Genomic DNA, 15,816 nt, shown 5'->3' with positions numbered 1-15,816 from the left:
CCCTGACAGCCAAAATGGCGGCGGGGCAACAGTGGGTGTTAGTTGAGATGGTGCAAGCTTTTTACGAGGTTAGTGACAAATTAAGTGCTATATTAATTTTTAAACGTCTTCACGTTTAGTGTGTTTATTCTGCTGAAACCTTTGCGGATTGGTGTTTCTTTTGAACGGAGAAACAATCTAAGTTTGTTATCTAGCTAATACAGGAAGTAAACCAGGTTGCCAAATAGGTAGTGGTTCCATCCTGAATTACTCCGTTACACATATAGTGCCCTACATAGGGTGTAGAATTCATTCTTTTATTGTCTATGAAGTGCACTAATGTAGGGAATAAGCAGCCATTTAGTTTTAAGGCTGTAATCCTCGTTTATTAGGTACATTGGCTGTCTACGTATATAACTTCAACAGCAAACCCAGTTTACATAGAATTTAGAATTATTAAAACAAGTTTCTTAGTTTGTTGCGGATGAATAATTGTTGATTTTAAATATGGAGAGTATTGTTTTTAATTTGGTATGTAATTATAGAAAATCTGAAAGCTATTTTTATGGTGTATAGTTGCTCTGAAGTGATGGAGACAATTATAATTATGGTACTCTATTAAACGAAAGAAGCTTACAGTTCTTGAGCTTGTTTTTAACAGAATATTTCTTCCAGTGATTTGCAATTTAAACAGACTAACTCAGGACATTTGGGGGGGAAAAAACCCCTTAAATTGTATGTCCTATGGAATTTGCAGTTACATATTATGGGCTTTTACCTCACAATTAAAAGTTTTACACCACAAACGCAGAGAATACAATGTTTTTATTATTATTATTATTATTATTATTATTATTATTATTATTATTATTGTTATTGTTATTATTATTATTATTATTATTATTATTATTATTATTATTATTAATTTTTTAAAGCTGGGACAAGTTTTTCAAGCTTGTTTTAAAGTTTATAAGCATTCTATAAACACGTTATAAAGTACGTCAAAGCATGACATATTGTGTGCATTATGTTTATTGATTGTTTAAAAGAAAAGTGTGTATTACACTACATAAAATGTAACTCATGTTGAAGTTGAATAATCTGGAATGCTAAGACTCCCAGCACACATTTTCCCTTCTCCTAGGCACCGGCATATCATTTAATCTTAGAAGGAATCCTGATCTTGTGGATAATCAGACTGTTGTTCTCAAAAACATATAAGCTGCAAGAGAGGTCTGATCTCACTGACAAGGTAATGAATAACTAAAAGTTCTGTTATGTTTTTGTTATAAACAGTTTTACTGTTCATTAATTTTTGCTGTTGCTCTTGTGAGTATTATGAATGATCATTTATATATAAAGTCAGTTTGTGACCAGGTGTCATTTTACAGGGCCTTATCATACGAGAAGAATGAACAGTGTTGGCTTTTATAATAATAATAATAATAATAATAATAATTGCATAGATTTATATACTGCTTTTCTAGGCACTTAAATCGCTTTACATTGTATTGGGGAGGAAATCCCCTCAAACCAGTGTATAGCATCCACATGGATGATGTGACGGCAGCCATAATGTGCCAGAACGCCCACCACACACCAGCTATTGGTGGAGAGGAGAGTGATGTAGCCAATTCAGTGATGGAGATTATTAGGGGGTTAATGAGGGAATTTCGCCAGGACACTGTGGTTATACCCCTACTCCTTATGAGAAGAGTGGGATTTTTAATGATCTCGTATCTTTATAAGGTTTTGTTTGGATGTTTTTCATTAATAATTAGAATATATTCACCAGAATAAGTTGCAAGTCAAAGGTCAGGAGTTTTTTTTGTAGAACTGAACAGTGTAGGGTCTTTAGAAATCTCGTTTCATCAATAAGATGAAAGTTAATCATATTTGCACTGCTTGTGTGGGTGTATTTCCTAAAACAAGATATCTGCATTAACATGAAGTCAGTCATATTAACCTGATTTAGAATAATCATATACTATTTTATGATTATTAATTTGATAGCATTAAACTGCAATTAGTTTTATAGCACAATATCATGCATAGCTGATTTGTACATGTGTTGTGTGTTATCATTCTTAACTATTTATGTTTGTGCTGTTAGTTAAGTTATGCTGATTGGGTTACTTCAGGTTCCTATTCATTCAGGTTTATGAATAGAACACTATAAACAAGAAATTTTATATATATGTAATATAAAAGAATATATTTTTCAAACTTTAAAAAAAGGGAAACACCCAGTGATCTCAAAGTATAATCCAATAATGATGTCCATGTGCTGAACTCATTTTTGTCCAAAATGCCAGATTTTAACTTTTATACCAGTGCAGTTGTAAACATTTACAGTTAATTAATATTAATTTCACCCTTTAATGCACATGGCATAATAGGTGGTAATAAAATTATTACTGAAGTATCTCTGTGACTTTAGTCCCGTCTGAATCTGTAATGTCAATAAAATTTACAGCCTGGGCATTTCCTTTTATAGACGTAGTCTTTTAACTACTATAAAAGATTTATAGTACTTTATAGACATATCCTGTGCAAAGGGAATTTTCATGCCTTTTCTTAAAATCACTCCAGGAAATACTTTTTTTGTACTGTCTCCTGGCCAAATATATATAATATTTTTATATATATAAAGCGAGTTCAGCGAGTGTAGGTGTGACAGGTCAGGTGTGCACTTATTTTTGACCATGTAGTGTATGTCTGTTACATGGGTAGCATTGCCACCACACAGCTCCTGATCTGTGTGGTGTGTCCTCCTGGTTCTCCAGTTTCCTACCACCTCCCAAAAACATGCAGGCTATGTTAAATTACTCCTAGGTGTGAAAGCGTGTGTGCACGCATGGTGCCCCGAGGATAGGGTTTGTGTCTGTGAAAGCTACCTGTAGGCCTTTATAGACTTGAATATATATATATATTCGTAGGCCTTTATAGACTCGAATATATATATATATTCGAGTCTATAAAGGCCTACAGGTAGCTTTCACAGACACAAACCCTATCCTCGGGGCACCATGCGTGCACACACGCTTTCACACCTAGGAGTAATTTAACATAGCCTGCATGTTTTTGGGAGGTGGTAGGAAACTGGAGAACCAGGAGGACACACCACACAGATCAGGAGCTGTGTGGTGGCAATGCTACCCATGTAACAGACATATACTACATGGTCAAAAATAAGTGCACACCTGACCTGTCACACCTACACTCGCTGAACACTTTATTAGGAACACCTGTACACATACTCATTCATGCAAGTTTCCAAACAGGCAATCGTGTGGCAGCAGTGCATAAAATCATGCAGATACAAGTCAAAAGCTTCAGATATTGTTCACATCAACCATCAGAATTGGGGGAAATCGTGATCAGTGATTTTGCCTGTGGCATGATTGTTGGTGCCAGATGGGCTGTTGATCTATGATTTTCATGCTCAACACATGTCATGTGGTGCAGTCTGCATTCCAGTTCATCCCAAAGGTGTTCAGTTGGGTTGAGATAAGGACTCTGTGCAGGCCACTCAAGTTCTTCCACACCAACCTTGCCAGAACAATATATTTTTGACAAATCTCACTTTGTGCACAGGGACATTGTTGAACTGGAACAGGTTTGAACCTTTCAGTTCCAGTGAAAGGAAGTCTTAAAGTTAGAAGCACAGAATTGTACAGGATATATTTTGAATGCTGCAACATTGTGGTAACAGTTTGAGGATGGCCCACATATGGGTGTGAAAGGTGTCCACAAACATTTGGCCATGTAGTGAATGTCTGCAACACTTAACCTGTTTGAAAAGCTTTTAATGCTGAATAATAGTAATTATATAGCGTCTTTCCAAAGTCGGGTTGTTGGGGAGAAGCAGTTCAGTAAGATAGAAAGGTGCCAAACCGTGAAGTGATTTACACGTGAGCAGGATTACTTTTATATTTAATACGAAATGAAACCGGTAGCCAATGCAGTTCAGACAGGATTTGAGTAATGCCAGCTGAGCGCTTGGTATGTGTAAGAAGTCTAGCGGCAGAGTTTTAAATGTATTGCAACCTAGCAGTAGAATTAGCCTGTAAACCAATGAGGAGAGCATAGCAATAATCAAGACGTGAGGATATAAATATATGACTCAGTGTTGCAATGCAACGAAGGTGAAAGTATCCAATTTTAGAAACTGAAGTCAAAATCATCTCATTTGTATGGTTGTCTAACACCTGAAATTTCTCTATTGGCTGTGATTATTTTAGGAAAAAGAGGAGTTAATTGAAGAATGGCAGCCAGAGCCTCTGGTTCCTCCTGTGATGAAAGATCAACCATATGTAAATTATGACGTTGTGACTGGGTAAGCTGGCCTGGAATACCTTCTAGGCTTCACTGCTGCTACATTTATTAGCTCTGACATGACGGATTACAGCAGCTCTATCAACTCCAAGCTGAAAGAATAATTCATATGTGCTGCGCTCCTATTTGCTCCTAATAACAGTGTCTTTTTTTTGTTTTTTTCTTCTTTTACAGCTCTCCAAGCCACAAAATGATTGTTAATGGGAAAGAGTGCATTAACTTTGCCTCATTTAACTTCTTGGGCCTGCTCGATAATTCACGTGTTAAGGTTTGTACCATCGTGAATGCAAGCATTAGCCTAATTGCTTTTCCATGCTTCTTAAAATTCAGATTGTATCCAGCTCTGATTGCAGAGTAGTGGTCAGAGGCAGCTGTTTTAGTGCTCAGTGTGTTTTAACTGCATTAATGAATTTCATGGCGGAACACGATCGTCTTGTCAGCGCCATTTATTTATTACTAGAGGATAAAATAGTGTATTGCATAAGGATTTCACTGCTTTTGATAAAAAGAGTAATTTAGAGACAGTTGTTTCATAAATTAGGTGTGTCATAATTAACTGTAGCACAATGTTTGTTTGTTTGTTTGATTATTTATTTATTTTAAAACTTTTCTATTTCAGCAAAAGGCACTTGCATCTCTTAGGAAGTATGGTGTGGGTACATGTGGTCCAAGAGGCTTCTATGGAACGTTTGGTGGGTGATATTTCTTTCCACAAGCTTGTATTTCCTTTAAACTCAATGTATGTTTTTTCAAGGCTTTTATTACATGCTGTGAACATCCCTTTTTTTTTAAAATTTTTTTTTTTAGATGTTCACCTGGAGTTAGAGGATCGCTTGGCTAAGTTTATGAGAACAGAGGAGGCCATCATCTACTCCTACGGCTTCGCAACCATAGCCAGCGCCATTCCTGCCTACTCCAAGAGAGGCGACATTGTATTTGTGTAAGTGTTTGTCTATTGTACGGCTTCTCTCGTCTCAGCCAGAGGGCTTTCTATTGCAACTATAATGTTTCTCTTCAGTGTTTCTGTAGTTTGTTGACGACATTCTTTCTGTTATTCTCCAGATGCACCAATCTCTGATTACACAAGTATAAAACTTGCTGTGTGCTGTTTGTGATCTCGTTTCCGCAGGGATGAGGCAGCATGTTTTGCAATCCAGAAGGGACTGCAGGCTTCCCGGAGCTTCATTAAGTACTTCAAGCACAACGACATGGAGGATCTGGAACGACTGCTGAAGGAGCAGGAGGTGGAAGACCAGAAGGTGAGGAAAGAGTCATACATATATTGTATATGCATACTGTGGGAGGAAATATAGTGCCTTCAGGACAAGGATGTCAAACTGCACTAATAGCAGTTATACCAAACTGCACTTATAGCAGAACAAGAGCCATGAACAATTCTACGGTTTTATATCATCATATGTGTCATCTTTAGGCAGATGGAATTTATCTCTGTGTTTGTTAAACTGGCTCACCACCACCTTAACCAGTATGATCTTTACAGGAAGATACCCTAGACAAGTTGAGGTGTCAATAAATAGTATTTTGGTCAAAACCCGATATGTCCTCGTGATATCTGATGAGTTTTCCCAGACCTACACACACGCATGCATAAATGTATACGTACACACACATGCACACATGCATACATATATACACACATACACTCACAAATACACACACAATTTACATATATATATATATAATGTGTATATATATGTGTGTGTGTGTGTGTGTGTGTGTGCAAAATAAAGCATTGATGTTTCAGAATCCTCTCACTGGTGGGTATTTTCTAATGTGTATTTTTTCAGAATCCACGCAAGGCCAGAGTCACCAGAAAATTCATTGTTGTAGAAGGCCTGTATATGAACACAGCAGACATCTGCCCTCTCCCACAGCTGGTGAGAAAACACACTGTCCCCTCTTTCTCCCGAGTACAGTTTTTACATGGTTAGACTTAACTTAAGTGGGTGATCTTAATCCTTCTTGAATTGCTATAAGCACCAAAATCTTTTCTTGATTTTAAACAGTTTGAAACAGTGATCAAATGTTTGAAAATGATGCATAATTAGTAAAATTACTTTTACTGTGGGTGTCTTCATTTCCAGATGAAGCTGAAGTACAAGTATAAAGTACGCATCTTTTTGGAAGAAAGCATGTCTTTCGGTGTGCTTGGAGAGCATGGCCGAGGCGTCACTGAACACTTCGGAGTTAATGTAAGTAGTACGCTACCGTTCAAAAGTCTGGAGCCACTTGACTGAAATGTTTCTCATGATCTTAAAAACCTTTTGATCTGAAGGTGTATGATTTAAATGTTTGAAATCGGTGTTGTAGACAAAAATATAATTCTGCCAACATATTCATTTCTTTCATTAGAAAACTAAACTTTTATTTTACAAAAAAGTATTTTTTCGCATCTCAGGGAGATTCCTCAAGAAACTGGTTGAGAAAATGCCAAGAATACATGTCTGAAAATTCTAGGCGAAAAGAGTGTCTACTTTGAAGATGCTAAAAAAAAAAGTGATTTTGATTTATTTTGGATTTTTTTTCTCATAACATAATTCTCATAGTTTCATTTGTGTTATTCCATAGTTTTGATGACTTTATTATTATAAAATGTGGGAAAATTAATAAATAAACAAAGAATAAGTGTGTCTAAACTTTTGACTGGTAGTATATGTTAGTTTGTGCTCTGCAGTCATGTGAATAAAGGACAATTCCACACAAAATCTTTCATTCCTAAAAAATGAACGTAGGATGGTTGAAAATTGCCAGCTGGTTGAAAATATTAATATTGTTTCTAACATGGTTAAAGTAGTCATGTATTTGCCCTAAGACAGAGTGTTGTGCAAACATCAAGAAAAGTAAGAGGAGATCTCTGTGATTAACAACTATTTATGAGTTTGCTGTGACTACATCATTTTGATTGCGTGCAATAAAACACAGCACCTGTGGGTCTCTTAAATCTATAATACACACAAAATAAAGACAAAGAGCCTGTTAGGAAAAACAAAAGGTTTTCGTCTTTGTCTTGGTTTGGAGTGATTGATACGAACTGTTTAATAGCTTATTATACCTATTTTTGAACTGTTTGTACATTGTTGGGTTCATGGGATTTAACATGATGGTTCAAAAGAATCTTTGTGTGATTTATTGACACAGTTTGTAAAAGACTGCATGAACCTGTTTGATTTAGTAGTAACTCAGGAAGTCTTCATGTAGTCATTCTTAGATAAATTTTCTTTAAAATGTTTGTACCATGATGTATACAGTTAACCTCCCAAATCTTTTAGATATCAAAATGGGGGTCGTGAAGCATAGCCAGGGGTTTGTGATTTAAAATAAATAAATAAATAAATTGCTTCCTCTGCTATTTTGTTACACCGGTAGAAATCAGAACCCACCATTACCACAGTTATTATATTTATTGAGTTTTTATAGTGGGTTTAATCCAAACCTCAATAACTCGGAAATATATCAGCCTTGGCCCTAATGGGTTCTGTCAGTGGAAAGTTCAGGAATAAAAATCACTATGGTTCCAATAAATAGCCAAAATATTATTGTGCACATTTAGATTGATATTTGAAAACACTTTACTGAAGTGGCATTAAATTTACAGTGAAAGTGGTCCCTGACTGCAAAATGTTTGAGAACCGCTTTACACTGTACAACCCACCCATATATGTAAATTATTTTGGTAATTGTTAGGTATGTTAGTATTTAAACTTATTTCTAAAGTTTCTTAGTAACGTTGTGACTTTTACTGTGTCCAGATAGATGACATTGACCTCATAAGTGCCAACATGGAGAATGCAGTTGCATCCATAGGTGGATTCTGCTGTGGACGATCATTTGTAATTGATCATCAGGTACCTGAGAATTATGACTCTTTCAGTGCTTGATATTCCTCTCTCTGTAAGTCATCTATCTAAATTATCGGTGTAGTTAATGTTGATTTCGGTTCTGTGCGTGATCTGAATCCGATTGTGCAGTAAATCTGTAAATTTTGAAGAATGGTTTTTGCATCATCGTTTGAATGATCAAAAGCAATGAATATAATTGGATACATGTGTGCTTTGAAATGTAAACCAAGCTAAATGAAAAATGACCCATCTATAAAGGATCTGTTATGCAGTCCAGATTTTTGGCAGAAAGAACCACTTGATCACAGTGACTGTTGGACACACTATTTGAGCAACATTTTTTGGCTTTGAATTGAAACAATTCTTGGACTCTTGGACACCTTTAGGTAGAATCCTTTATTTGGACATTGAGCAGTTACAGGACAATTCTCAGTGATCTGTCATGCTTGCATATACATGTGTGTGTGTGTGTGTGTGTGTGTGTGTGTGTGTGTGTGTGTTAGCGTCTGTCTGGACAGGGCTACTGTTTCTCAGCGTCGCTTCCACCCATGTTGGCTACTGCTGCTATTGAGGCCCTCAACATCATGGAGGAGGACCCAGGTAAACAAACACACACACACACACACACACACACACACACACACACACACACACAGTTCTAGCATTCAGTCTTTCCCCCTCAGCCTATATTTCATCTTTCATTATTTAACAAAGCACACAAAAGCTGTTAAAATGCCCAATAATATCAGAAGGGAGGAGCGGTCAGTAGATTAATGAGCGTTTGTTAACCATCAGATTACTGGGTCCATTCCACTATGCAATTTTGAACTGGAAAGACTTCAAACAGAATGAAAGACTGATATCTTCCTGATTTAGACCATATGTTGGGGCCCATATGAAAGCTACAAAAAATATTTTTTACTTTTGAGAACTGAAAAGGGACCCCTAACAGACTGCAGTCCTAAATCCCTGTTCACACCGGGACAATTTTCGCAGCTCTATTTAATGCCCCAATGGCTGTCTTTTGTTCATATTTAAGGACTCCCAGGAAGTGTCAGTGGACTCCTGAGCAAGACACTTAACTTTCAGTCTCTGTCTCACATGTAAATTGGGTTGCAAGATACAGTTACTGGAAAACTCCGCCCTGAACTACCTGCTTATGAGTCTGTATAATAAACAGATTCATTTTTTATTAAGCTTTATTTTTATTAATTAGATTTATTTTGAAATTCTGAGTTGACTCTTTCTTTTCATGTTTAAACTTCTTTCATTGACATGCTAGTCTATTTTCACATTGGTTAACAGTTTCCTACATACAATGCCATTTGACTACTTGCTGATGGTGGTGCCAGTGGGCACCTTTAACTTTGCTTCATCTCATCCTAAAGAGAGCAATGCAGTGGCTTTTTAGACTTTGTCACTCCAGCTCTCTCACCTCCTCATCGGTACACTTTGCTCGAATAGATCAACCTCAAAAGTTTCATCTTTCATTCTCACACCACCATCAGCACAGTCATGTTCATCTTCTTGTAGATTGCTAACTAGTCGAGCTAAATCTCTGCCATAACTCGGCGCAAATGTGGTGTATAGCTGCATTGCATATCTGGAACTATGAGTCCAGTGTTTGCTGTCTCCACTACTTCTACACTGAATTTCTCATTAATATGATGTTGAAAATCACTGGAAAATGGTTGAGATAAGAAGTTTTGTTTTAGGAGCTAACAGCAAAACTTATTGAGATTGAGGATTTTTTTTTCTCCTCTTGTTAAACATCATTGTAACTGCATTAGCAATTTCCTCGTTTTAATTCAGCATGATGGACAACAGCTGAATTCTTACAGGAATGAAAACAAGGGCATTGACTAACAAGTTAGCACCAGAATCACTAAGCACATCACCAATATTTCATTATCAACATGATTCAGGGTTGAGTTTTCCTTTAAGTACCGAAAGGTAAAATAATGCAGTTTTTCCAGTTACTGGCACATGAGATCCCATTCGACATTTATTTATAGGCCTGCTTGTTCTTGAGGTTTAGATTAGACCAGTTCAATTCAAGTGGCTAATAACGATAAGAATGCAATAATAAATATAATAACTTTGATAACTGTGATGTCTAATACTGTAACAAATACTTAATGTACCCCAGGAGGCCCCCAGACCCTATTTAGAGAACCACTGGTTTATCCATTAAAAAACCATTTTGAACAGGGATTCAGATTGTTCAGAACATGCATTGTTTCATTTCTGTTTGAAATGCATTTTTTATTGTTAATCGATCATACTGTTATTTTTACTTACTGTAGTGTTGCAACAGTTGATAGTTTTATTGAAGTCAAGTGACAAGTATTGTGACAGCACTTCTTGTAAATAACTTAAACAGCGCAAATTTAGGTTCGTTCAATCATTTACTTCAACAGGAATATTGACACACAAACAAAAAACACAAATGTGTGCAGACCTTATTATTTATTTATACACAAACTGGTTTACACACCTATAGAATTATTAAAATCAAAGAACATGGAAGAGTGTGATGTTAACTTGTAAAGCCATCTGGATACCCGCTTTTACCTCATAATTATATGTGAATGTATGTATAGAATGCACTGAACTTCATTAGGACTCATTACCCAGTGAAATGAGCATTATGTATGACGTATCCATTTTTTTGTTTAAGACAGAAATTTCAAGGAAGCTAATCCTAGTATAGGGGGAATCGGCAAAACCAGTGGCATCCTATCACACGTCTGACATACGTCCCGAGCAGTAGGATCTCAGGCAGTTCATCTTTTTCTTATTCTCTTTTTCAGAAATTTTTACCATCCTGAGAGAAAAGTGTAAATATGCCCACAAAGCACTGCAAGGGTAAGTCTATTTAACTCCTGATATTTTCCCCATGAACGACGAATAAACATTGGACAAAAAGCTCTGCAAAAAGCTCCAAATCAAAGCTGTAATGATACTTATCAAACATGTAGCTCTGTTATTATTGGAAAGAGTTTGGTGTATGAATCATTAGGCAGGACAGTCAGTTTTTCAGTGTTTGGTATTTAAGAAAGAACTCGACTGGTGTGATTGGGATGGTCTGGAATACTCTGGCTTATATGATACAGTATTAAACAGTTTTTTAAAAAGATTTTTTCCACCTTTAAACTTTAAATTATATGGATGGAAAATAGATTGTAGATAATTCTAGTGTGGCCATGCTCTGGCTCTCTGAATAACCTCTGTAAATGGAAAACAGAACGTAAGTGAACAGCCGTAAAAACCTGCCGGATGTTGCTAAGGCTGAATTCTGGAAAGCAGCCAATAATATAATTTGACAACTCTACTTTAAAGTCTTTTTTTCCCCAAAACTATATGCATAACATAAAATGTACATATGTATTACCCTCCACTGGTAATGCCACTGTACACTAGTTATGCTATGATTAAGAGCTAAAACGTTTATCATTACAAACTCTTCCTTGTAATTGTTTATTGTATATCCTAAACTCGTGTCTTTTGGCATGTGTATTGTAGAATTCCAGGCTTGAAGGTTGTTGGGGAGCCGTTTGCTCCAGCACTCCATCTCCAGCTGGTGAACAGCACTGGATCCAGGGAGAGTGATGTCAGGACACTACGCTCCATCATTGACTATGTAAGATGCACATCTAATTTCTTAACTTAACTTAACTTATTACACTTCAAAGTTAGGGTCTTTTTTATTTGTTTATTTATTTGTTGTTGGCTCTGAGCTGAAGTTGTTTTTTATTTTTACGTTAAGTACTTAAATTGATTTGGATATTGTAATTTGGTGGGAAAATCTATCAAGGTTAAATTAATTTGTTTCCCATGTAAAACTACAGATATATCAAGTGTAAATGTTAATGATAATGCAAAGTAGGTCCTCGACTGTAGCAGTAACCAGGACAAGGAATAGATGATAAGACTTGTGAATTATTCTGTTAGCGAGCAGACACAAGCAAAACATTTAAATGTTTGATTGGACTGTGTTCCTACAATTCTACTGTATTTTATTGTTTGCTATCTTCCAGTGTATGGACAGGCAAATAGCCCTGACTCAGGCTCGCTACCTAGACAAAGAGGAGCGTTTCCTTCCACCACCCAGGTGAGCACATAACTCTTATCTCCAAAGTAATTATATATACTGTGTGTGTGTGTGTGTATGTGTGTGTGTATGTGTGTGTGTATGTGTGTGTGTATGTGTGTGTGTATGTGTGTGTGTATGTGTGTGTGTATGTGTGTGTGTATGTGTGTGTGTATGTGTGTGTGTATGTGTATGTGTGTGTGTATGTGTGTGTGTGTGTGTGTGTGTGTGTGTGTGTGTGTGTGTGTGTGTGTATGTGTGTGTATGTGTGTGTGTGTATTTTCAAAACAGTGTTTCCAAATGTTGGTCTTAAACATCTAGCAGATCAGGCAAAATAAGAGCAAACAGTATTTCTACATTATTGCAGGACCACAGCAATCTTAATGAGACACATTCTTGCACCACTGATGACCTATTTCATGTAATTCTCCCCTTCAGGTAGATATATCAAATATACCAATATACCAGCCATAATATACAAAAACCCCTTATATTTAGTTGTAATTATGAATTAATGTTTCATTCCTGTTTACAAATGAGTGGAGTGGACTGTGCCAGAAACAATACGCCTATGAATGAAAGCTAATTTAAAAAAAAAAAAGAAAAGAATAAAAATAATATGCAGAACATAATACAGACGTTTTGTCATGTGCTGGGAATTGTTTGTGTGCATGTAACACATGGGATGGAGCTGGAAACTGTTATGTATTGCATACATGTATGCATAGAAATGGTGCATGTGGGATGCAGATTGGTTAATGAGGGCTCAATAGTGCAGGAAAGTGAGGGAAATTGTGATTTTCTTTGTCTCGCAATTCTCATTAAATATTGAAATTGTTTACATTTATTGAAGAGCTATACAGTATATTGACGTTCTAACATTAAATCATAAAAATCGAAACACTTATTTACTCATACACTTAATACTCTACATATGTACTTTTTTTTTTTAGCCTTATTTGGCTTATTTCATATTTGACTAAAGATATTTACTGGCCAATTTTGACATGTTTTTCATGTATCAATATACATCATATTTGCATGTTTACTATGCAATTTATTTACACAAACTGGCCTTTTTTTAATCTTACTACTTTGCTTTATTTGTGCCTGACATGAATGTCTTCTGCATGAATTCCCTTCACTCTCTCTAGCATCAGAGTGGTGGTGACTGTTGAGCAGACTGAGGAGGAAATTGAGAAAGCAGCATCCTGTATTCAAAAGGCAGCTCTTGCTATACTTAAATGATTGCAAATGTCTCCAGCATGGCGACAGACACTAAAATCAACAATAACACATCTGTCCAGCTGCAGACTATCTCTTATTCTGTGCTTCATGGTGCTTTAGCCATGGCTGTTGGAACTGCAAACGTCAGACATTCCATGCACCGTTCACCATGAGAACTGAATTAATAATTGCTGCATTTTTGTTTCTTTATAAATATTCTTTCTGAAACACTGATCTGTTTTGAGTTTCGGTTTCACATTGAAATGAATGTAGAAGTCCCATTCACCATATATATATTTATGTTCCATCTGATGCCTTGAATGAAAGTTGCAACGGTTGATCGAACTACAGTACAGTACATACTAAAAGCAGATTTCAAAGCTAGACAGAACACATTATACACAAGTTTCTTTTATATACAGTGTTTGGGTTTCTTCCTTCAACATTTCCATAAGAGACATTTCACAGTGCTTTTTTTATTTAATGAAAAGTACATTTTGGGATTTTTGTGTTGTTTTTTTATGATATTTTTTAATTCTGGAAAATTTTGTATTGTTTTTACATGATTTATTATTTTTTCCATATCTTACATGAAACTGTCAGCTTGTTTTGATGGAATGACTGCATCTAGCATTATGGACACATTTTCCTTTTCCTTTTATTTTATTACTGATATTGATTAAATTTCAGTCTTAGATAAAAAGGTACCAATACGCAACATTAAGAGTCCTTGGGTTTATAAGACTCCTAAAACAGAGGGGTCCCCTTTCAGAAATTGTTTAATGTTGAACCCTTTAATAAGTTAAAACCATCAAGCATCTAAAGAACCCACAATGAATCTTATATTATTGTTATTTATTTCATTATTATTATTATTATTACTGGATCCCATGTTAATTTTTGGAGACAAAATAGTTATTTAACTTTTGGTTTTACAAATGATAAAGATGAAATACATTTAGCAATAATATAAAATAAAGGTTTTTTTTATATCCAATTCCTCACCCTAAAAAACAAAAACCGTTAAACATAATACTGTAAAAGGTTCTTTGGTTTCTCATGCAGGGGGAACCTTTTAAAGGTTCCATGTAGAATCCCACAACAGATTGTTTCTTTTTATGTCCCAAATAGTGCTACAACCATTACAATCCAAAGAACTCTTAATGCGTCCTTTTTTTCTAAGCGTGTATAAAGAGCATATCGTGTATTGCTGCTAATTATGTTGGGTTTCCTTTAATAAAATCAGTTTGTAAATTGTGTGTTGTGTTTTGTCTGTAATTAAGCTCAGTGTTAGAAATTAATAAGCAAAAAGATTTCTGAAAGATGTTTGGGGTGTCTGTCTCACTGAAGAGAATACCTCCAGGAATCTTGTTCCGAAGGTTCTGGAAACTTGAATAGTTCCTAAAATAACCTCGAAAAAGTCCACACTGAAACACAAAAATCGTGTCATTAAAATATTTGTGATGTGCTTAGCTAATTTGGGCTTAATTAAGAAATCCGACCAGTTAATGATCTACAATTTATTTAACCAGAGAGTACAGATTAGGAGGTGAGAAAGCCGAAGGACTAAAGTGTTGCTGCATCACTCTCTTTAAGAAGAGATGAATTCCCATTGGCGCCACTATCAGCAGGCAGTCAAGTAGCACTGTGGGTAATTGAACCAAACTGAAAACACACCATTATGTCAATGAAAAGTCCGAATTTCTTTACAAAATAAATCTTCGAGGTTTCCTTTCATTTCACTAAGAACCTACTGTTACTTTTGAATTTGAAACTGTTCATTGCATTGTCCACTGGCTGTGTGCGCAGTCAATATAGTTTATCACCCGTAGGTGGCGCGTTTAATTCGTTCCAGGAACCCGGATCCATGCTGTCCCACTTCCCTCCCTCAGGACTGATCCATGCTACGTGAAGAAACACCTCCGTTTCTCTCAGCTCACTTTTCCAGCATTAAGGAGCGCAAACGCGGTGTCCAGCTCTCCCGGAATGAAACGCGCAGTTCTTTTGGAAAGCAGCCACCACAAACAAGAGCTTTCTTCATAGCGCACCTGTTGTACTAAAACTTGGCCTGTTTTCTCAGACGATTTAAATAAATCTTGGAGGAGTTTGTTCCTCCTAACAGACCGAAGAGATTGTCGATACCTGTGCTGGATGTCGGATGCCCTGTCCATAGATTTTACCCCATCCAACTGGCAGAGTTTATTCCCTGGAATGATGCATATTTCAAGGATTACTCGTTTGGCTTTGTGTAATTCTTTGAAAACTTTTCTTCTGGTGTTGTCCGTCTTGACCAGTGTGAGAGGCGCAGGTAAGGATTCA

At 36.2% G+C, this 15,816-nt stretch overlaps 2 protein-coding genes across 3 annotated transcripts in view; both read left to right on the top strand.

Annotated features, from left to right (window-relative positions):
- sptlc1 (serine palmitoyltransferase, long chain base subunit 1) lies at nt 1-14,756 on the top strand. Its single transcript, XM_017489974.3, has 15 exons — nt 1-68; nt 1,124-1,231; nt 4,224-4,318; nt 4,492-4,585; nt 4,937-5,009; nt 5,125-5,257; nt 5,447-5,576; nt 6,126-6,215; nt 6,423-6,530; nt 8,088-8,183; nt 8,681-8,777; nt 10,991-11,045; nt 11,703-11,820; nt 12,218-12,291; nt 13,425-14,756. The coding sequence occupies exons 1-15, from the start codon at nt 15-17 to the stop codon at nt 13,516-13,518; spliced, it is 1,419 nt and encodes a 472-aa protein (XP_017345463.1). The 5' UTR covers nt 1-14; the 3' UTR covers nt 13,519-14,756.
- A 624-nt stretch (nt 14,757-15,380) lies between these two features.
- Nucleotides 15,381-15,816, top strand: part of ror2 (receptor tyrosine kinase-like orphan receptor 2) — a 78,049-nt gene continuing 77,613 nt past the window's right edge. The window contains exon 1 of one of the 2 annotated variants that reach the window (XM_017489981.3): nt 15,381-15,805. In XM_017489981.3, the coding sequence (XP_017345470.2) occupies nt 15,649-15,805 (157 nt within the window). In that variant the 5' untranslated portion in view covers nt 15,381-15,648. The remainder of the gene's footprint in view (nt 15,806-15,816) is intronic. The other variant, XM_017489982.3, reaches the window with a different exon arrangement.

The sequence above is a fragment of the Ictalurus punctatus genome, chromosome 16, assembly GCF_001660625.3.
Source record: "Ictalurus punctatus breed USDA103 chromosome 16, Coco_2.0, whole genome shotgun sequence".
NCBI classification, from domain to species: domain Eukaryota; kingdom Metazoa; phylum Chordata; class Actinopteri; order Siluriformes; family Ictaluridae; genus Ictalurus; species Ictalurus punctatus.
Note: the sequence above shows the minus strand (reverse complement) of the source record. Positions and strands in the feature narration are given on the sequence as shown.